The 21331-nt window shown below is 56.8% G+C and overlaps 2 protein-coding genes across 8 annotated transcripts in view; both read left to right on the forward strand.

Annotated features, from left to right (window-relative positions):
• PEAR1 (platelet endothelial aggregation receptor 1) overlaps positions 1–15965 on the forward strand; it is a 19930-nt gene extending 3965 nt beyond the window's left edge. Inside the window, exons 1-23 of one of the 4 annotated variants that reach the window (XM_012733420.1) lie at positions 4672–4800; positions 4912–5021; positions 5688–5792; positions 6108–6208; positions 6870–6962; positions 7207–7450; positions 8130–8253; positions 8425–8561; positions 8650–8862; positions 9130–9304; positions 9423–9543; positions 10208–10371; positions 10473–10575; positions 10706–10852; positions 11058–11183; positions 12572–12700; positions 12805–12933; positions 13102–13314; positions 13535–13623; positions 13739–13874; positions 14021–14095; positions 14193–14441; positions 14865–15965. In XM_012733420.1, coding sequence (XP_012588874.1) covers positions 4729–4800; positions 4912–5021; positions 5688–5792; positions 6108–6208; positions 6870–6962; positions 7207–7450; positions 8130–8253; positions 8425–8561; positions 8650–8862; positions 9130–9304; positions 9423–9543; positions 10208–10371; positions 10473–10575; positions 10706–10852; positions 11058–11183; positions 12572–12700; positions 12805–12933; positions 13102–13314; positions 13535–13623; positions 13739–13874; positions 14021–14095; positions 14193–14441; positions 14865–15016 — 3207 coding nt within the window. In that variant the 5' untranslated portion in view covers positions 4672–4728 and the 3' untranslated portion in view covers positions 15017–15965. Of the gene's footprint in view, positions 1–4671; positions 4801–4911; positions 5022–5687; positions 5793–6107; positions 6209–6869; positions 6963–7206; positions 7451–8129; positions 8254–8424; positions 8562–8649; positions 8863–9129; positions 9305–9422; positions 9544–10207; positions 10372–10472; positions 10576–10705; positions 10853–11057; positions 11184–12571; positions 12701–12804; positions 12934–13101; positions 13315–13534; positions 13624–13738; positions 13875–14020; positions 14096–14192; positions 14442–14864 lie in introns of those variants that run through there. The other 3 variants (XM_004693862.2, XM_012733422.1, XM_012733421.1) reach the window with 3 other exon arrangements.
• A 1197-nt stretch (positions 15966–17162) lies between these two features.
• The window catches only part of LRRC71 (leucine rich repeat containing 71), an 11249-nt gene continuing 7080 nt past the window's right edge, over positions 17163–21331 (forward strand). For all 4 annotated transcript variants that reach the window (XM_012733425.1, XM_012733426.1, XM_012733428.1 and 1 more), the window contains exon 1: positions 17163–17470. In XM_012733425.1, the coding sequence (XP_012588879.1) occupies positions 17311–17470 (160 nt within the window). In that variant the 5' untranslated portion in view covers positions 17163–17310. The remainder of the gene's footprint in view (positions 17471–21331) is intronic.

Raw genomic sequence — 21331 nt, forward strand, 5'->3', positions numbered from 1 at the left:
CCCCCACCCCCCCGCAAGGCAGTCAGGGCACTAAGCTGAGGGGTGAGTGCGGAGCTCAGCCTCCACGCCCCTTGAAGCAGATGCCCTAGCGCAGTGAACAGACTGCACAGCTGTCCATGGCATCCGTGCTAGGAAGGAGAGACAGAAGCCGACAAACTGATGGAGTAAGAAGAGAAAAAGGCAGAGAATTTCTGACGATGATGAAGTCAAAAGGCCAGGCTGGGGCGGGGTCCTATTGCTGTTCTCGGGAGGGAAGTGTGGACCCCACCAACTCTGACCAACCGGGTGGGCAGGTGGAGCTGAGTGGGGAGAGGGAGGGTGCATCTGTATGGGAAGAAGTGAGCCTGCAGTGGGGGAAATGGGGGTCCCTCTTAGTGAGTAAACTGGGGGATTCTGTTTCTCCACAGCACACTTCCCCTGAGCCGCTTGCCTCGGGGTGTGTTCCCCGGGTCAGCAGGGCCTGGGAAGTGTGGGGCTCATTCTACCATTTTACACAAGAGGGGATGCAGGCCAGGCAGGCTGGGGTGACAAGCCTGGGGACACCCCAGGGTGTTGTGAGTGACACCCTGTACTAGAGCCTTTGGTCTCCAAGATGAGAAGGGGCCAAGCGGGAGACCGAGAAGAGAGGAGCCAAAGCAGGAGCGGGGGGAGGCAAGTTCAGGCATCTTGTCTCTTCAGCTGCTTTTGGCTTGAAGATGCACCTGGCCGGCAGCCCACGGTTCTGGGGGATCAGGTTCCCTGGGGAGCCCAGCCCCCTCCTACCCCCACTTCCTTTCCGTTAGCATCAAGGCCTCATTCCCATTCCCGGATCATCTTGGGGGTTCTTCAGAAATAAAAACAAGATTCAGCTTTTCTTGGAAATGATACTCCTAGGGTGTGAGGCCAAGGGAGTGGGGAAGGGGCCGGGTGGCCGGGTGGGGCTGGAAGACCCTCCTGGAGATGGCGCTGTTAACTGAGTGTACCATGCACTGCTTTTAAACACCTCACTGTAGTCACTCATTCACCAATAACGCCTGCAAGGAAGCCACTGCTGTCACCCCCATTTCATAGCTGAGCAAACTGAGAGCTGGGGCCACAGGGGCCTGGATGGGGTAGGAGGGGACCGCAGAGCTCAGAGACCCTTCGGCATTGCCAACTCCCAGGGCTGGAAGGGGCTCGGGAAGTCCCTCTGCTACTCACTCCCGGTCAGCCCCACTCCTCTGCCTTCCAGACAAATGGGCCTCTTCTGTCCACTCTGACCCCAGCCCCAAGCTCCTTTTCTTCTTCTTAGCAGGGGCTGGGCACAGCGAGGGTGCAGAGGACTCCAGTCAAGCTGAGCATGGAGAAAAGCTGGGTGGGCCTGTGTGGGGCTGGGGGACTGGCTGGAGGTCTGGGGGACTGACTGGGGGGCTGGGGGTGAGGGTTGGCAGGAGCCCAGCTGTTTTGCATCCGAGGTAGAGGAGAGAGAAGTGTCAGCTCATTCTTGACTGTAAACACATCCCAGTTCCCACGGCTCTGATCATTCTTGTGGCAGCCCCCACCCCCATCCCCTTCTCCTGTCAGGCCCCCTGCCAGGCTCCCCCCTTCCCCATAACAGGCTATTAAAGACAGACCCGTGGGATTCTGCTGGGGAAGGATGGAAGCATGGGAGGCCTCTGTAGGCAGCTTGGATTTAGAGCTCAGCTCTGATACTACAGGCTGTGAGGTCTTGGGCAGGTGACTTGCCCTCTCTGTGCCAGAGGAATGATAATACCTACCATCATGGGTTGATTAAGCTGTAAAGGAAATGATCGAAATGATGGATGCAAACCGTTCAGTGCCTGCACTGCCCCAAGCTGGGACAGGGGTCATATTGCTGTTCCTGGGAGGGAAGTGTGGACCCCACCAACTCTGACTGGGTGGGGAAGTGGAGCTGAGTGGGGAGGGGGAGGGTGCATCTGTATGGAAGTGAGCCTGCAGTGGGGGAAATGGGGGTCCCTCTTAGTGAGTAAACTGGGGGGTCTCTGGGCAGAAGGGGATACCAGTAGCTGTCTAGTTTAAAGCCCTTTAGGTCCAGTGCTGGTGGGACTGGGGGTGCTGGGGAAGGGTGGGCCAGGGCCTCCGTTTCCCAGCACTTTGTCTTGGACAAAGGTTCTGGTGAACAAGCAAGGGGTGGGGGCAGGCTGGGGTTGGGGCTCTCCTTTGGCCCCTGTTCCCTCTTTAGGGACTAAGGCTGCTCTGGCCACATCTTATCTTTCTTGCTGGAATGCCCAACCCATCTGGCCCTTCCCTGAGACCACCCACTGCTCGTGAACCCCACCCTGGCTTCCAGCCCTACCTCTAACTCTTGCCCTCCTACTCCAGTCCTGACTGGGTCCCTTTGGGAAAACAGACTCCTCCCACCCCTGCAGCCAGCTAGCCTCTGGCAGTGAGATCAATGGGGACTTTGAGCTGCCACCTCCTCCCCTCCCACCTGTAAGCCCCTCAAAGTCCCATGAACCTTTTCCTCCAAGAGCTGGTTGAGAGGCGGTGAAAGACTCCTGTTTCCAGGGCTGGGGCTGGTGTAAATGGGAGACACTTTCTCTGGCTTTGCAGCCCGAGCTATTGAAACATGGCCCCTCTGGGTGCCTCATCAGCTCAAGCCCTTCCTGTTGCAAGTTTTGTCCACCTCACTGTGGCTATGGGACAGATCCAGAAGCCTAGGGGTCTCTGTGTGGCTGTAGATGAGGTTTACCAAGGGGCAAGGGTGATGATCCCCAGTCCAGATAAACCAAACTCTAATCCAAGGCTCTAAGCGGGGAGGCAGGGTGGGGGGGTGTGGAGCACAGAGAAATCTGGGGGTGAGACAAGGAGTGTGCAGGCTCAGGGCTGGACCCATGGCCTGGCTGCCAGGCACACTTGAGGAAGGGTGCTGAGGTCAGCTGAGACTGGCTAGGGTTCACCCTGGAGGTGGGCCTGGCCCTAGGAATGTGGCCAGAGCAGGGCAGGGGTGCAGGGGGTAGTTTGAGGAAGTTGGAAGGAAGGAGCCACTTCTATTTGGGAGGGTGGGCATGAATGGGGTGCTGGCATATGCTCTGGGGTCATATGATGGCATATGAAGGACACCTCTGGGTGTGGCCTGGTTCCCTGAGGACAGGCCCAGTGTCCCCTCAGCATGGGCCACAGTGCTCAGCTGGGAAGGTAAGCTCTGGCCCTGCCCTCACCTGTCCTCAGCGCCCCCCTCACACACACACACACACACACACACGTGCACACACACACATACTCCTTGCTGCTGCCCCACGTCACCATTTAACCGTGATTCCATTCCCTGCTTTCAAACTCCAGACCCTGGACACACTTTGACTTCTTAGGCCACGGCCCAGGGTCTAGCAGGACCAGGGTCCCCCAGTATTTTTCAGGCTTCAGGATGCCATAAAGGCCTGTTGAGTTACTTGGGGGATGTGAACCACAAAGAAAGCTGGAGGTTGAGATTTGTTGGGGAGGGGAGAGGGTACTCTGTAAGGGGAACCAGCCAGAGGGATGGAGTGACATGGCTGCTCTGGGGTGGAGGGGTGTGGGAGGGGTTTGCAATGAAAGGGAGGAAACCTGGGGGGGGGGGGTAGGCAGGCTGCACAGCAGAGGAGAGAGTGGGGACTAACGTGGGCGTGGGCGGGTTACTAGTGGGATGGACTGTGGGGGGGAGGGGGCTGAGTTGGGGAGCACGCCTCTCACTGAAAACCTTGAGGGAGAAAGCAAGGGAGAGCTCCTGATTGGAGCAGTAGCAGCAGGGACCCTGGGAGTGTGTGGGTGGGGGTGCCCCTCCCTGCCCGCCCCCCCCCACGAGGGGTGGGCCAGGCAGCAGGCATTCCAGAGATACTCAGGGGGCTAAGGGGCCAGCAACCATGACCTTTCTCTCCTCTTGGAAAAATTGTAAGCAGATGTGGGTGCCTTGGAGAGGCATAGAGCAGAGAGCCAGAGCAAGTTTTAGGAGAACTTTACACGGAATCTGGAACTGGTGTGGGGGTGGCAAGCAGGGAGCCCAGCCCCTCTCTCCGGGCTCATGAACCCCATAGACTCATCTGAGACCCCCACCCTCTTCCCACCCACTGGGTGAGCCAGAGCCAGGGGGTGCTGGCCATGGGAGGAGCCCATTTTCAGACAGACTGGCCAGAGGGAGGGGGGTGGCTTCCCCTTAAACCTGAGGCCACGCTGGGGAACACATCGGTGCCAGCACCTGGGGCTGTCCTGGGGTGCGTGTAGAAACCCTTGAGCCTGGTTTCAAACTATGCATGTGACATGGCTGGCGTGGAGCTGGGGGGTGTGAGCAGTGGCTCTCCAGCGCCTGGCGAGCTGCGGACATGGCCTCCTCCGAGGCCGCGGGGACCTGGCTGACTCCTGCCCCTGTAGCAGAAAGCCTCTGACGCCAGAGGGGTTCTGACCTCCGCCTGCTCACACCCAGGGATGGGGAGCTCACCACCCCAGGGAACAGACTCCGTTACTGTTTCCAGTTTGAAACTGGAAAGTTCTTGCAGCCCAGACCAGCCCATCTTTCCCCCTAGCATCCTGCTCTAATGTCACACCTTGGCATAAAAAGCCAAGTGCCCTGGGTGGGGGCTGGGGGTTCAGAGGGAAAAAGCAGGGGTCTCCGTCTCCAGGTCAGTGTGGGGGACACCGCAACAGTGGTGCTCAGTGAATGGTGCTGGGCCCCCTCCAAGGGCTGGCTGGGTACAGTTTGCCTGTGGGGTTGGGGAACAGAGCAGAGGAGTGACATGGGCTAGACCCTGGAAGATGAACACTCAAGGTGGACATGGAGGCGGAGAGCACGCAATGAGGAAGTCTCAACGGTGTGGGCACCACCAGGTCAGGACTCAGAGTTAGGGGCGGGGAATTGGAGCAGGAAGCTCGTGGCTAGAGGGAGGACGAGGCTGGCAGTCTCCCCTTGGCCCACACCAGTCCCCTGGCCCACCACAGGTCTCTGCCATGGCAGCACCTCTGTGCTCTCTCCTCCTCCTGTCGCTGGGCGTGGTCCTGACGAGAACACTCAATCCCAGTGACCCCAACACCTGCAGCTTCTGGGAAAGGTGAGAAAGGCGAGAAAGGCCTCTGCTCCACCTCAGGGACTCTGCGTTTCCAGCTCCCCATTCTCAGCACTTGGGCTTCTCTGTCTGCTCCCTTCTTTGCCTCCCCCCTTCCTTCCCAGCTCAGCTCTCTCCAATCCCCACCAAGAGCTGCCTGACTCCACCCTTATCTCTGACCCTGTCTCAATCTCCAGGCTTTACCCCATCCTTTTTTTATCCCTGTCGTTTGGTCCCCCCTGAGGACAGAGGGCAGGGTGGGAGCCATTCCCTGTGAATAAGAAGACAGGCCAGCCCAGGAAAGCAAAGGGCACAGGGCTGGGGAACCAGACCCCAGGAGCCGGGAGCTGGCGGGATGTGCCACACATGCTCATCTCCATTAGCTGGGTTGAAAAGTCAGTTCTAGTTCATCTCCCAGTTGCAGGGGGAGGAGGGAAGAACTGAAGATCCAACAGGGTGAGGCGGAGGCTCTGAGCGGGTCACTGGGATAGCCTAATTCTGGAGGGACCCAGACTTGAGGGGACAGGGTCTTAACCAATCTTAGCCTTGAGGGAGCAACCCCAAATGTTGGGGTAATAATTCCCTGAGGCCCCCGCTTCCTGCAGCTCCATCATGCCACGGGCCACTTAGGTCTCTAGCTGCCCTGGGTCCTGACTCTGCTCCGTCTTGTAGCTTCACCACGACCACCAAGGAGTCCCAGTCCCGCCCCTTCAGTCTGCTTCCCTCAGAGCCCTGCAGCCGGCCCTGGGAGAGCCAGCGAGCCTGCCCCCAGCCCACGTGAGTGCTGCGCCCCCATGGCTGCCGGGTAGCTGTCTCCCCGGCCTGCCTGTCCACCCCCCACGCCCCCCACCCCATCTTTGTCTCTGATCTCCTTGGGGATCCTTGGGGGTTGGAGGAGACTCCTGGCCAGGGGTAGAGGGCCTCTCGGGCAGTGTGTGCCATGTGAATGCGTGTGGCTGGGTGGGACAAGGAGGGAGCGGGTGTTTCTATGGCGCCCCCAGAGTGCTGGCAGTGCCCAGGCCTCCCCAGGGCTGTGGTGAGCTGGGCAGGGGCTGGGCAGGGAGGGCTGAGGCCAGTTGTGGGCTCCTCCAGGGTTGTCTACCGGACTGTGTACCGCCAGGTGGTGAAGACAGACCACCGAAGGCGCCTGCAGTGCTGTGGGGGCTTCTACGAGAGCAGCGGGGCCTGTGTCCGTGAGTCCTGAGCCGGGCCAGGGCACGGGTGGGGAGACCGAGCTGGGAAGCGCCCAGCCCCCCTTCCTAGCTCCTCCCTGCTCCCATCTGCTCTTGGGGTTCTCTCCCGCCCCTCCCCACCTGTCCCTAGGTCAGTGAGCTTGCCCTCTCCTCTTGCAGTCTCCGTGCCTGTCTGCCCCACCCCCGCTGGAGGCCGCCCTCCCCTCTGACACTGTCTTGGCTGGGTGAATCTTCCGGCCCTTGTCTCCCTGTCTCTGTCTTTCTCTGACTTGACTGTGGCTTCCTGTCTCCACCCCCCAGCACTCTAAGCACCCCTGGCCTGGAGCCTGCTGTCCTCCTGTCCCCCTCTGTCAGCCCTGGCCCATTGCCATCCAGTGCAGCCCAACCAACCCAGGGGCCCTACCCCTCTCCGGACATGGCCCCAATGTCTGAGGAGCCCTCTCCCCATTTCCCCAAAAAGGTGATTTCACAGAAAGGGGCTGGAGAGTTGGGAATCCCAAGGTCTTGTCATGTTCTCACCTGAGCTGCTGCCCCATCTTTCTTGCATGTTAGTGGCAGAATTGATGCTTCACGTCTCCCCTTCCTGGCGTGGGAAGAAGAGGAGCTGGAGGTGGGGGCTTGGGGAGGGCGGGGCATCTCCTTACGCCCGCCTCTGCCTCAGCACTCTGCGCCCAGGAGTGTGTCCATGGCCGCTGCGTGGCGCCCAACCAGTGCCAGTGTGAGCAAGACTGGCGAGGTGATGACTGCTCCAGCGGTGAGTGGCAGGTGGCTGTGGGGGTGCCCTCTCCTGCTTCGGGGGGTGTGTCCCTTGGGCACACCCTCCCTACCAGGGCCCAGGTATCTAGGACCCATCGCTGGCGCCTTCTCCTTTCCCAGAGATGTGGTACAGGGTGGTCCTGGCTGGGCTTAGGGACCGAGGAGGTGGGGGGTGGGGACTAATGTGAGACTGGGGAGGGGTGAGACCCGTGGTGACCCCTTTCTACCCTCCTATCCCACAGCATGTGCCCCAGGAGTGTGGGGGCCACAGTGTGACAAACCCTGCAGCTGTGGCAACAGCAGCTCCTGTGACCCCAAGAGTGGGGCTTGTTCCTGCCCTGCTGGCCTGCAGCCCCCAAACTGCCTTCAGCCCTGCCCCCCTGGCCACTATGGCCCTGCCTGTCAGTTCAGTTGTCAGTGCCAAGGGGCACCCTGTGATCCCCAGACTGGAGCCTGCTTCTGCCCCCCAGACAGAACTGGGCCCAGGTATGGAATGAGGGACATAGCATACTAGTGGGGTCACGGACAGGACCACACAGGCCTGGGGGGTGGTATAAGGGGCTCAGACAGGGTCCCAAATGGGGAGGGAATTGGGAAGCCAAGAGCTTAGCCCCAGCCCTGCCACTCACTTGTGAGAGTCCTCGAGTGAACCACTGACTCCCGTGACCATGACATCCCGGGACCATGATGATTCCTGTCTGTATAGTGGAAACAGCATTGTCTGCCTGGAAGGGCCTCCGAGAAGACATGAGCTCGCATGTGTGTGAAATATGTTGTAATGTGGGGCAGAGACAAGCGCTCAGGTGCAAAGGGAGCTGGTTGTAATGGGAAGGAGGAGAGGCACCCAGGCGCCCACCCAGGATGCAGATTCAGGGAAAACTCCAGGGTAAGCCAGCTGCAGGCAGAAGGGGTTCCCCAGAGACAAAGAGGGGAACAAAGGTGGAGGCGGAGCAGAGGGCGTAGGGGACATGTGCTGGGTGTCCCTGCCACTTCCCAGTCCTACAAAGCCTTGGTTTCTGACTCTCGGGCCCCCACCACGGGAGGCAGAAAGGACCCACCAAGCCTTGAGGTCAGCCTTCCCCTGGGGTACACCAGTGTGAGTTGGCCTCGGCGGCAGAGGGGACGGCAGGTACTGCTTCTCTATACTCACCTGCTCTCTGCCCAGCAGCTGTGAGGTGCCCTGTCACCCAAGGACTGATGGCTTCTTCTGCCTCCACACCCATCCTTGCCACAATGGGGGTGTTTTCCAGGCTCGCCAGGGCTCCTGCAGCTGCCCACCTGGATGGATGGTATGAAGGGTGGGCAGGGTTTTGGGTGTGGGGTGGGAGTCTGGTGAGAATTCTGTTGGGCTCTGGGGTTGTGTGAGGGCTGGACTCTGACCCTGGAGAGGTCTCAGGATAGGGGGGTATCAAGGGCACTGGGTGCTTGGAGCTCTGTCCAGCCCCCTCACCCCCACCCAGGGCACCATCTGCTCCTTGCCCTGCCCTGAGGGCTTCCATGGCCCCAACTGCTCCTTGGAATGTCGCTGTCACAACGGAGGTCACTGTGACCGATTCACAGGGCAGTGTCTCTGCGCACCTGGCTTCACCGGGGACCGGTGAGTGGAGCTGGTGCGGGCAGGAGAGGGGGTGGAGGGCTGCCCCAGGAGGAGGTGGGGAGGTCTGGCTCACTAAGTGGATGCCCAGGTGCCGGGAAGAGTGCCCCGTGGGCCACTTCGGGCAGGATTGTGCTGAGACGTGTGACTGCGCCCCTGGTGCCCGCTGCTTTGCGGCCAACGGGGCGTGTTTGTGCGAACATGGCTTCACGGGGGACCGCTGCACCGAGCGTCTCTGCCCTGACGGTCTCTACGGCCTCAGCTGCCAGGCGCCCTGCACCTGCGACCCAGAGCACAGTCTCAGGTGGGCAGGGGGCATTTTGGTCAAGGGCCTGGAGGTCAGTGGGAAAGGCCTCCTGAGGCATGTAAAGCGTCCAGGCGCCCCCAAGGGCGGGGTGGGGGCCACGGAGGGAAAAAGGAGAGGCTTCTGGGCAGGGGAGGGGTCGCGCTCAGAAGACCTACAGTGTGGCCCCTGATTCGGTGAGCCCGGTTCCCAGCATGCGGAGGGACGCGGGTGGCCGTCCCGCGGACCGGGGCTCAGACCTCCCCGCATGCCCGCCTCCGCCCGCAGCTGCCATCCGATGAGCGGGGAGTGCTCGTGCCGGCCGGGCTGGGCCGGGCTGCACTGCAATGAGAGCTGCCCTCGGGACACGCACGGGCCCGGCTGCCAGGAGCACTGCCTCTGCCTGCACGGCGGCGTCTGCCAGGCGGACAGCGGCCTCTGCCGGTGCGCGCCCGGCTACACGGTGAGGCGCGCGGCTGCGAGAAGCTAGGGGAGCGCAGGGGCCGGAGCGCCGGGAGGGTGGGCGGGCTGGCGGGGGAGCCGGCCGCCCGACTCTAGCTCGCCCGCCCGCCCGCTTCCAGGGCCCGCACTGCGCTAGCCTCTGTCCACCTGACACTTACGGAGTCAACTGCTCAGCACGCTGCTCCTGCGAAAACGCCCTGGCCTGCTCGCCAGTAGACGGCACTTGCGTCTGCAAGGAAGGTAATGGGGCGGGTCTGCTTGGCGGGGCCCAGGGAGGGCGGGGCAACTGGTGGGCGGGCCGAGGGCGGCCGGGGCCGGGAGCGACAGCCGGTGGACTGGAGTCACTGGACAGCAGCTGGACGTTGGGAAAGGAGCCAGACGACTTCCTTCCCGCAATATCTACTTCGCTTTCTTCAACCACAAAAATCCTGCTTGTCCTTAAAGGCCCAGGCCAGAGGCACCTCTTTGGTAAACATTCCTCACCCACAGTCATACAGACAAGGACAGCATCCAGGGAAGGCCTCCAGGAGCCATTAGGCTGCATGCCGACACAGGTGTATTTTGCTGAGCTAACTTGCTACTTTATTTAACAAAATCCAGTGTCCAGCCCCCACTCCTCCCTCTTGTCTTACATATGACCCTGTTGGGGACTCTGTAAGCATTGGCTTTTACTACCAACCCTCTTAATTTTGCAGAAGAGGTAACCAAGACCCACAAGAGAGTGGCACATCTTCTGAAGTCCAACATCTAACAGTTTCTGTGTTGTTTCTGTACCAGCCACGAACACTCCCACTCCCACTCCCACCCCCGGCTCCATAGCACAGACCTGATACAGCCAATGCCCAGTGTACTTGCTCAGGAGGGGAGTTGAGTCCCCGTGTCTACTGCAAGGCTTCTCTTCCAGGTTGGCAACGTGGTAACTGCTCCTTGCCCTGCCCACCTGGAACCTGGGGCTTTGGTTGCAATGCCAGTTGCCAGTGTGCCAATAAAGCAGCCTGCAGCCCCCAAACTGGAACTTGTACCTGCACCGCTGGGTGGCATGGGGCCCACTGCCAGCTTCCTTGCCCGGTGAGTGCTCAATAGCCTGCCTCCCTGGGGCTGGGGAGGGCATGCTATCCCACACTGCCCTAGGGTGATTGGCCAGCACTCCCTTCCTTTTTCTCTCCAAGAAGGGACAGTTTGGTGAAGGCTGTGCCGGTCATTGTGACTGTGACCACTCCGATGGCTGTGACCCTGTTCATGGACACTGCCAGTGCCAACCTGGCTGGATGGGTGAGCATCTGGGCATTCAGATCCCAGCCCGACTGTGGAATTGGGGGACGCATCCCACAGGGAATTTGTCCAGAACCCTCAGAGGAAGGGGTGGGTCTAGGCCAGACGCGCCTACCCCTATCTCCCACAGGTATTCGCTGTCACCTGCCTTGCCCTGAGGGCTTCTGGGGAGCCAACTGTAGTAACACCTGCACATGCAAGAATGGTGGCACCTGCATTCCTGAGAATGGCAACTGCGTGTGTGCCCCTGGATTCCGGGGACCCACCTGCCAGAGGCGTGAGTTTCCCTCCCCTCCCCCTGCCTGCCAGCAGTAGGTACAGGGAAGTGTCAGCTGCCAGAAGCCCCTATTCTATCCAGTATGGTCTCTTCTGCTGACTTCAGTCTTTGTACCAGTTGAAGTGGGAAGGAGCAAGGAGATGGTGGGCTCAAGGGCTGGTGGAGGGTTGGCCTCTTTCCCAGTCACATGAGCCCTTTCCCCTAGCCTGTCAGCCTGGCCGCTACGGCAAACGCTGTGTGCCCTGCAAATGTGCCAACCACTCTTCCTGCCACCCCTCGGACGGGACCTGCTACTGCCTGGCCGGCTGGACAGGCCCCGACTGCTCCCAGCGTACGTGGTGACGCCTGTGTGTGAGTGCATGTGTATGGGGGGGGGGGGGGACGGGCTCAGGCTACTCCTGGCAGAAAAAACTCTGGACCTAGTTGTTTATATCAACACTGAAAGGAAAAGGCAGAAGGAAAGACGGACGCCGTGAGTCTGTTCACCAAAAGGAAGAAGAAGAAGAAGTGCTATTTTATTTCAGAGCTGAACTTTTATACACATTAAAGGTATCATGTCGAGTGCCCATTGGCCGGGCCACGGTCAGGCGGACAGAGAGGAGGAGGAGTCGTGGAAGAGTGTCCGAAAAGAAAAGATACAATAAGCAGGACAGAGCCAAGGACGGCCTCCTTATCAGCCGGGGCCCAGAATTGCAGAGTCAGCCAAACTGTGTCCTTCAAACACGACAATGCTCATGTCAGGCACGGGTCTGGGTACTCGGGATGCAAGGCTGAAAGGAGGGAGAGTAGCGCCACCTTCTGGTGGGAGGGTGGGAAGAGCAGCTCCTGACTGCTCTTCAGCTTGTTTTTATTTATGACTTCTTTCCCTCCCACACACGTATGTATGTATATATGTATATCTATGTAACTAATCTTTTCCATGAGGCTTTTCATACATATATATAACTAACCTTTTCCATGAGGCTTTTCATACATATATATGTATGTATGAAAAATATATATATTTTACATATTTATATATAAAATATTTATGTCTAGTTGTAGATACACAAATGTTATGTCTTAAATTTTATATATAAATATATATATTTTTTCATACATACATACATATATATGTATGAAAAAATGGAAAAGATTAGTTATATATATATATATGTATGAAAAGATTAGTTACAAACAAACCGAGCAGAACACATTTGAGATGGGGAGATGAGAAAGCTGTTAGTATGAAACACTGGCTGTCAGCTCCCAGGGAGATGGGGTAGAGGGTGGTGATCTGGTGAAGTTTTCCCATAGAATTTGGCAACATCTAGTTACCCAATCATCTAGTTTGTTTGCTAGTTGTAGATACACAAATGTTATGTCTTAAATTGTATGGACATTTTCTTTCTCTTATGTTAAAAATAAAGAAAGTCTAGATCTGAGTAGTACAGACTTAGTTAGAAGCCTCTGGCTGTCCAGGGCTGGCCACATGGCTTGGAAGTGGCCCCTGCATGGAGAAGTGCAGGTTTTAAGTAGTGCTGGGCATGCGGGCTTGGTGTTCAGGGAGAGATGGGTCACTCCCCACTCTCCACACTTGTGGGTCACTAGTGTGAAGGTTCTTAGCCTTGGTGCCCCTGTGACATCAAAATCAAGAGAGAGATTTCAGGGATGCTTGGACTAGGGGTTCATCTAGGAGTGGCTGACTTGCCTTGCCAGACAGACCCTTCTCTCCTGCAGCATGCCCTCCAGGACACTGGGGAGCCAACTGTGTCCAGCCCTGCCAGTGCCATCATGGCGGAACCTGCCACCCCCAGGATGGGAGCTGTTTCTGCCCTCCAGGCTGGACCGGACACCTGTGCTCAGAAGGTACCAAAGGAGGGCAACCCCATGACCCTGCCCCTAGCAGTCCAAGATGGAGACTGGTATCCTGGTGGTTCTGATCCCTGCCTGCCTCTTTTGTTCCCTTCCAGGCTGTGCTCTGGGGATGTTTGGTGCCAACTGCTCTCATTTGTGCCAGTGTGGTCCTGGAGAGAGGTGCCACTCAGAGACTGGGGCCTGTGTGTGTCCCCCAGGGCACAGTGGTGCACCCTGCAGGATTGGTGAGTTCTTCTGTTGAATAGTGAGGATACAGGTACCTGCCCAGGTCTTTGCTGGTATTTGGCCTCTCATGCCACTCTGCCTCCCTACTGGACTCTCTCCTGTGCATGCAACCTAGACTCTCCAGCAGAGCCAAAAGGCTGTCCTGAGTGACCACTCTACCCCACTAGGAAGCCAGGAGCCCTTCACCATGATGCCAGCCTCTCCAGTAGCCTATAACTCGCTGGGGGCAGTGATTGGCATTGCAGTGCTGGGGTCCCTGGTGGTGGCGCTAGTGGCACTGTTCATTGGCTATCGCCATTGGCAAAAAGGCAAGGAGCACCAGCACCTGGCAGTGGCTTACAGCAGTGGGCGACTGGATGGCTCCGAATACGTCATGCCAGGTGAGCTGCGTGGCAGTGGAAGACACCAGCGAGAGGCTGGCTCACAGGCCTGAGGCCAGTGCGGCACGTTGCTGGACTTGGAAAATGGGATGTGGGGTGTTGGAGGGAGGAAGAGAAGTCAGAAAGGCTGAAAACTGATGTCCTGACACAGATCAGCTGTCTTGGGTCCGGGACTGTCTCTGACCAGGCAGGTCACTCTGCACCTTTGTTGTTCATACAGATGTCCCTCCAAGCTACAGCCACTACTACTCCAACCCCAGCTATCACACCCTGTCTCAGTGCTCACCCAATCCCCCACCCCCTAACAAGGTCAGTAATGGAGCAGAGGGTGTGCTGTGGCGGATGGGTGCACAGCTACTTCTCTAGAAATCTGGAATGCTCCACCCTTGCCAGGCCTTTTCTTATTCCACCCTTCCTCTACCAGCTTCCTGGCAGTCAGCTCTTCGCCAGCCTCCAAGCCACTGAGCGGCCAGGGGGAGCTCATGGGCATGACAATCACGCCACCCTGCCTGCTGACTGGAAACACCGTCGGGATCCCCCTCCAGGGCCTCTGGACAGGGGTAAAGCCTCTGAGTGGAGCCTGCTTCCTGCTTCCTGTTGCACTGGAGTGAATGTCTGCAGATTGGGGTTTGGGCCTGGGTGTGGCGAAGGTGGGAGCCTGGGGAGGGGACCAGGGACTGACTATGTGTTGCTGCCCCCTCCTCAGGTGGCAGCCGCCTGGATCGAAGCTACAGCTGTAGCTACAGCAACAGCAATGGCCCTGGTCCATTCTACAGTAAAGGTCTGGGCACAGGGGCTGAACTGAAGCTGAGGAGGGCTGAACTGAAGCTGAGGAGCCAGTAGCTCCCCCGAGACTGACTTCTTTCATTTGTCCTCAGGGCCCATCTCTGAAGAGGGGCTGGGGGCCAGCATGGCTTCCCTTAGCAGCGAGAACCCCTATGCTACCATTCGGGACCTGCCCAGCCTGCTAGGAAATCCCCGGGAGAGCAGCTATGTGGAGATGAAAGGCCCTCCCTCAGGATCTCTTCCCAGGCAGGGTCCTCTGTTCCGGGACGGCCAGAGGCTGCGGCCACCCCAGCCACAGAGAGACAGTGGCACCTATGAGCAGCCCAGCCCTCTCACCCATGGTGAGCCCTCCCTCTCTCCTGGGGCAGGGGCTAGAGGATGCCTGGGACAGGGAGATAGAGAGAGAAGGGATAGAGGCGGCATAATGTGACCAGATTAAGGTCTTTGCGGTCAGGCATGGGTTCCAATTGGGCCTGATGTTTGAGAAGCAGCATCGCTGAAGATTTGACATTACTGTACAGCACCTCAATTTTGGATTTGGTTGGTACCCAGAAAAGTGGGGAACGAGTCAGTGGCCTCATATCCTGTGAGGTGAGCAGGTAGCGGTAGCAGCCCTACTTGCAGCTGAGGCGCTGCAAAACTGGCCTGTGTCTGCGTAAGCGTGGCACATCCGTCTGTGAGCAGAGAGGATGGAAAAGGGAAGAGTGTGGTGGGAAGGGGGGGAGGAGCCACCTCCCCTCATCCTGTCCCTTCTCTGCCTCCAGACCGAGACTCTGTGGGCTCCCAGCCCCCGCTGCCTCCAGGCCTACCCCCTGGCCATTACGATTCACCCAAGAACAGCCACATCCCTGGACACTATGACTTGCCTCCAGTGCGGCACCCGCCATCACCCCCACTCCGGCGTCAGGACCGCTGAGGAGTAAGATGCTGTGCAGATGCCAGCACACCTGTGCCTTGCTGCTCAAGGCTGGAGACAGACCCTGCTGTGCCCTGCCAGGAGCAGGGAGAGGACTGGCGGGCCGTGCTTATAAACTCATTGCACAGAGGAAGCACGTGGAGAGAAGGGAAACTGGCTGTCAGGTCCCATCCAGGAGACTGGTCAGCAGGAAGACTGCATCCCCTTTCCACAACCTACTGCTCCCTGAGGGCTCTGGGCCCTCTGTATATAAACTGGTGGGTTGAATGTTGCTGATAACTCTGACTTCAGATTGCTGTAGAAATGTACATTGGGTACCTTTTCTGTGCACTCCCAGGCTGGGCTGTGCATGTGTGTCTGTGTGGTTGGTTGGTTGGTTGGTTACAGAGGGAAACCAGGTACCAAACATTTACCAGTTAGTCAGCAACCTAGTTAACTCTCGCGATAGCTCCAGCTGTCCCGCCCCTGTATTCACTTGGCACCCCTCCAACCAACTGCTCAACATATATAAAGTGGCTGGATTGCTCCTGCCTGAGTCTTCATGAGTGCCCCACTGTTCCTGGGCTAACGTCAACACTTTCAAAGGTCTTAAAGGTGCTGCTAACTTGGCCTGTCTGTCTCTTCAGTTTCAGCTTGATTGTGTTTCCTGCCTCACCTCCCAGTGACCCAGTGGTCTCTGGGTCCTCCCATTCTTTCTACCAAGGGACTTGGCATCTCTGGTGTGCTCTTCACCCCCATACACTGCTAACTCCTGCTTGACACAGAATGGATTACAGCTATATTCACTCACCAGGGGCCTGCAGAAGAGGGACAGGGTGCGGGCATCTCTGTAGTATGTTCCTTTATATGATGATTTGATTAATCTCTGCCTCCCCCACTGGACTCTAAGTTCCCTGAAGACAGGAATCCTGTTTGTTCCTTTGTCACACAGAAGACACTCAATAAATGTTGCCCAAAAGGTTGATTAGCTGAGTGACGCTGGTTAGGTGTTCAGATGGATGGGCTGTCGGTGTGCTCTGAGAACAATAGATTGCAACCCCCAAATGATGATGTTTCTACAGCAGCACATGGGCTCAAAAGCGGGGCAGTCAGGGAACAGAGGCTGGAGGCAAAAGGCAGACAGGAGAGAGGGGAATACTGGAAGGGGGAACAGGGCCTCAGGGTCTAATTACCTCAGGATTTTTTTTTAAAGATTCGTTTTTATTTATGCATACAGAACTGGGGTACAGGCCAGAAGTGCAGGGGCCGTGAGGATTCACCAGAGTGGAGAGCAGAACAGGCTGACTGACGAAGCACACTGCAGAGGGGAGCAGCGGGAGGGTCAGGAGAGGTCTGTCACTTCTGGGGCAGCGATCAAACTCATGCTTAAGTGGCTTTAGCTTCTTAGTGCTGTGCTTTAACCTGCTGAGCCACCAGGGCGGGCCCTACCTGAGGACTTTTTTTTTTAAAAAGATTTATTTGTGCTTACAGAACTGGGGTACAGGGCAGGGGTTCAGGGGCGGCGAGAGGCTTCACCAGAGACAGAGTGGGGAGCAGAACAACAGAGTACACTGCTGAGGGGAGCAGCAGGCAAGACAGGAGGTGTCTGCTGAGCCATGTGGGTCACCTCCTGGACCGGGAATCGAACTCACACTGAGGTGTCTGCGGCTAACCTGCAGTGCAGCGTCCTAACCCGTTGAGCCACCAGGGAGGGCTAGTTACCTGAGGATTTTAAGCCCAAAACTAGGAAGCTTCACTCGCTTCACCAATTCATTAGCGGATTAACTGGGTTTACAGAGGCTAAATAGCTGGGGTGGGGAACAGAAATCTAGTGCCAGGTCAACAAGGCGAGTCTCTGGGATTTTCCATCCGGAGCATCAGCCTTTCAGGACTGGGGGGCGGGCCCGGGAGCGTGGACTGCCCTCACCCGGCCCCTCCCCTCCTAGATTCCTGCGACTGCCGCGAACTCCATTAGCTTGGGTTTCCGGAACAAATGGACAGCGGTGCGCCTGCCCTAGCCACGCCCCGACCACGCCCCACAACAGCCCCTCCCTTCCCGGGGCGTCCGCTCGCGACCCGTCACCCTGGCCCCGCCCTCCTCCCTGCTCTGCGGCGCCCTCTGTCGGCCCCGCGTGCGCGCTGCGGTTGCCTCTCCCGGCCCGCCCGCCGTGAGCGGTTGTCTTGGAGAGGGACGCGGAGGCGACGCTGCTGCGGGAGGATAGGGTGGGTAGAGACCCAGTGAACTGGCCCCACAGAGTCCCGTGTTGTCTCCGCCCCCGTGAAAGCCCCAGAAAGTAGCAGAGGACCGCACCACCATGTCGGGGGAGGCGAGCGCGCCAGGAGCTTCACCCAGGACCCAGCGTCTGGGGACCCAGAAGTCCTCTGGCACAATGAGCAAGAAGGGGGATCGCGGGACCAAGGAGAAGCCGGTGACCACTCTGCCACCGGTGGGCGAGGAGGAGCCCAAAAATCCTGGTACGCTCTGGGCGGGGCTAGGGGATCAGCCCTCGAGGCTGAGGCCACTCGTCGCTTGGGTTAGCGCGTTGGCTGCGGCGTTGTGCCAGGCACCACACGTGCAGAATGATCCAGGGGGAGACAGAGGAGCCAGGAAGTGATCGGACAACTGGAGCTAAGGAGCTGCTGTTTGGGAAGCACCGCGACTGAAGTTCAGGATGTGAATGTCAGCAAGTCTGGCATGTGGGATGAGTCGAATCAGGTGACATGATCCATGATTCTTCTCTAATGTGGACATGGAGTCCTGCCTTGCCCACTGCAGCCAGGACATGGTGTTGAAAGTGCCAAAATAGTCTGTAAACTGCAGCCACCTTTATTTATTCAACAAGCAAATATTGTACATCTACTATCTGGGAACTGCCTGCTTCTGCTTGGGTTACGAATCCCAGTTTTACTGTCAGAGCAGTTCCTGAATCTCAGTTTGGCAGATGTTTGAATTGAAGTTGATCTTAAGGAACCCACAATTTGCTGATAGATACAACACAACAAATGATAATACAAGAGATGGGATGTGATGGGAGGTGACGGGGTGCTCCAAGGAAGTGTCTTTGAGCTTTATTTTAAATTTACACCTATAAGAACTGGGATATAGACCAGAATTACAGGGAGAGAGGATTCACCAGGGACAGAGTGGGGGGCAGAACAGGCAGATTGACTGAATGCACTGTGGAGGGGAGCAGCTGGTGAGACAGGAGAGGTCAGCTGTACCATATGGGTCAGCACCCTTGTCTGGGGATCGAACTCATGCCTCAGTGGCTGGTGATAACTTGGTAGCACTGACTTTAAGCCCTGTGCCACCAGGGAAGCTTCTGAGTTGAGTTTTATAGATATTCATTAATTTATTCAACAGTTAATTTTTGGATGCCTGAGGTCTGTGGCTGAGTGCAAACACAGGGAGAATGAGATGGACACATTCCTGTCTGCAGGAATTTACATTCTCTGGGAAGAGTATAAGTAGAAGTGTAGTTCTTTATTGCAAGTGATAGAATCCCAACTAATCCCCCTAAAGGAGAATTTATTGAAAGACTTCTTGATTCAAATTCACCAGCTTTACCATCAGAGAGAGAGGCAAGAACTTGCTGTCCTTGGACTCAGTGAAAAAACAACTTGGGAAAAGCTCTGACTGTCAGATGCTGTCTCCTTGTAAGCACTAGTGGCTGGGGGGAGGGAGCTATGAGAGTTGAAGAGAGAATTTTCCAGAAGGAGAGATAAGACAGCATAGAATAGGGGTTAAGTCTCCACACAATCACTATCACTGCTGTGTCCTAAGTTTGATACCTGGGCAAAGAGCTGACCCACAGGCCCAGGAGACCTCTCCTGTCTCATCCACTGCTCTCCTCAGTAGTGGATTTCAGTAAAATCTACCTGTTCTGCTTCTCACTGTCTCTGGTGAAGCCTCTCACTCCCTGCACCTCTGGCCTATGCCCCAGTTCTTCTGAGCATAAATAAATCTTAAAAACAACAACAGTATAGAATCTACTACAGATATGAATGTAGTTACATTAAACACACACACCACTGTGGCTGCTGTCTATAAAATGGAGTGGAAAGATGTAGACTGGGAGATTACAAGTTTATTTCAACAGTCCAGGTGAAGGACGATGGTAGCTGGAAGAGGATTATCGGGGTAGATGGATAAGAATCTTTGGAGGTAAAGGTAAGAATTGGTGAAATATTGCCTGGGGCGAGGAGGGAGGAACATAGCAAGAATGATTCCCAGATTTCTGGACTGGACACTGGCCAGACTGAGGGGCCATTCGTGAAGACTGCACAGCCTGAAGAAAGAACAGGCAAGAGAGGACCCCCAGGAGGGGGATGTCAGCTGGGCAGAGAGGCACATGGATTTGGAGTGCTGTGAGAGGTAGGAAATGGAGATGCAAGTTTGGGGGGCTGTTGATATTGTGGGTATTTAATCCCTGGAAATGAAGCGAGACCCCTTTGGGAGGGAGGGAAGGAAGTGGGGGGGCCTAAGTTTTAGGAAGAGGGGAAGGCTCAGGACCCATCCACTAGACAGAGTTCACAGAGGGGCCAGGAGGAGCTAGCTGGGGAGCCTGGGCAGGAGCAGGGAAGTAGGAGACAATGGGGACCACTGCCGGAGATGGGAGATCGTGGGCCGGCACCACAGGGGTCACGGCAGCTTTAGCAGGGGCAATGTGTGGCATGGCAGGGACGGAATGGGGGCTCAAATGAGGTAGAAAGTGAAGGAAGATGTAGGAAGGGTTCTAGATTTATCGGGAGCCCATCAGTTGGCTTCTATTTTTGTAGAAACAAGGCCAGTTGTGCATGTGGGAAGGAGTGTGGGGAGGGTGGGGAGCAAGAGCAAGACCCTGTAGAACCTCACTGTTGAACAAGCAGCTCCTAGCTGCGGCATAGAGAACATTTCTGTCCTTGTGTTCTACTAGGCAGTGCTTCTCAACGTGCTTGGCCCAGCAGCTTTGGCATCACCGGGAGCATGTTAGAAATGCAAATTCATGGACTCTACCCTTCCATGGAAACAGAATCTCTAGGGATGGGGCTCAGGATTTTTGCATAGAACTGGGGTGCAGGCCAGAGGTGTGGGGGGGGGGAGCCTAGAGGACTCACCAGAGACAGAGTGGGGAACTGAACAGGCAGATCTACTGAAATATACTGCTGAGGGGAGCAGCGGGCGGGTCAGGAGAGGCCTGCTGAGCCAGTTGATACCTGGCCGGGTATCAAACTCGTGCAGCAGTGGCTGTGGAGAGCTTCATAGTGCTTCACTTTAACCCCTTGTAACACTAGGGAGGCCCCCCAAGAAAAGATATTTCTAATAAAAGTTTCCAAGCACAATGTGCAAAATTATCCTTTTCCTTCCAGCTAAATCCCCAGCCAAACAGGGTCAGCCCAAAAGCTTGCCACACTTCTAAGTACCTTCTGGTGGTGAGCAGCAAGGGAAGGATAGGCAGGACACAGAAAGCTAGAACAAAAGATACCACATCAAAATAATGGCTGCCATTGTTGGCCTCCACACTTGTCTCTCACCCACAGCTCTGCCAAGTGTCTACATATCTCTCCTCCAAGTCCCCCCACGTCCCTGGCTGTAAATCCAAGCCAGAGTAGAGGCTGCCCTTAAGTGCACCTGCTTTCTGTGTTACATCGCTTACTAAGCCCCTGAGCCCTCCGTAGTTAGCTAACAAGGCTTCTGCGTGCAGATGGGCTGGGGGTAGGGGAAATGGTACCCCCTCTGAAATGGGAGCACCCGGCTGCCTGGCCCTTGGAGGTACATCTGCCTTCACTGCTTCTCCCACATGGCAGGGCCAACTCATCTCCAGGAACCGCCTTTTTTGAAAGAAGTGGTGTCCCTAGGGTCATCTCAGATTTGCAGAGGCCTCTGTATGGGGTGTGCTGATGCATGTCTGTATTCATGTAATACATACACATCAGTGCATACACGAATATGTATAGGTACATATGAGTATATATTTGCTTTTGCGTTTTAAAACTTATTTCTTCCTAAATTTTAAATCCCCCCCAACCAACCTTATAGGCGTTTATTTCTCCTCCCCCTTTAATATTTCTAAAATGACCACAGGTCTGCGCTGTGTAACGGCTAGCTACGGAAATAGCTACTGAAAAGCCTGCCCTCTGCTGGAGCTCAGCGTGTGTGTGTGTGTGTGTGTGTGTGTGTGTGTGTGTGTGTGTGCGTGTCCGTGTGCGCGCGCGCGTGTGTCTGGGGTGAGAGTGGAGGGGGCACCTTGGGCTCCTGTTGCATGCTGGCAGTTCCAGCAGGAAAGTGAAGAGGCCTGGCTGACGACACCTTGGGGGAGGCGAAGGTGCCCCCTCTCACTGCTCTCCTCCCCCCCC

The sequence above is a fragment of the Condylura cristata genome, unplaced genomic scaffold, assembly GCF_000260355.1.
Source record: "Condylura cristata isolate star-nosed mole 26May11 unplaced genomic scaffold, ConCri1.0 scaffold00040, whole genome shotgun sequence".
NCBI lineage: Eukaryota > Metazoa > Chordata > Mammalia > Eulipotyphla > Talpidae > Condylura > Condylura cristata.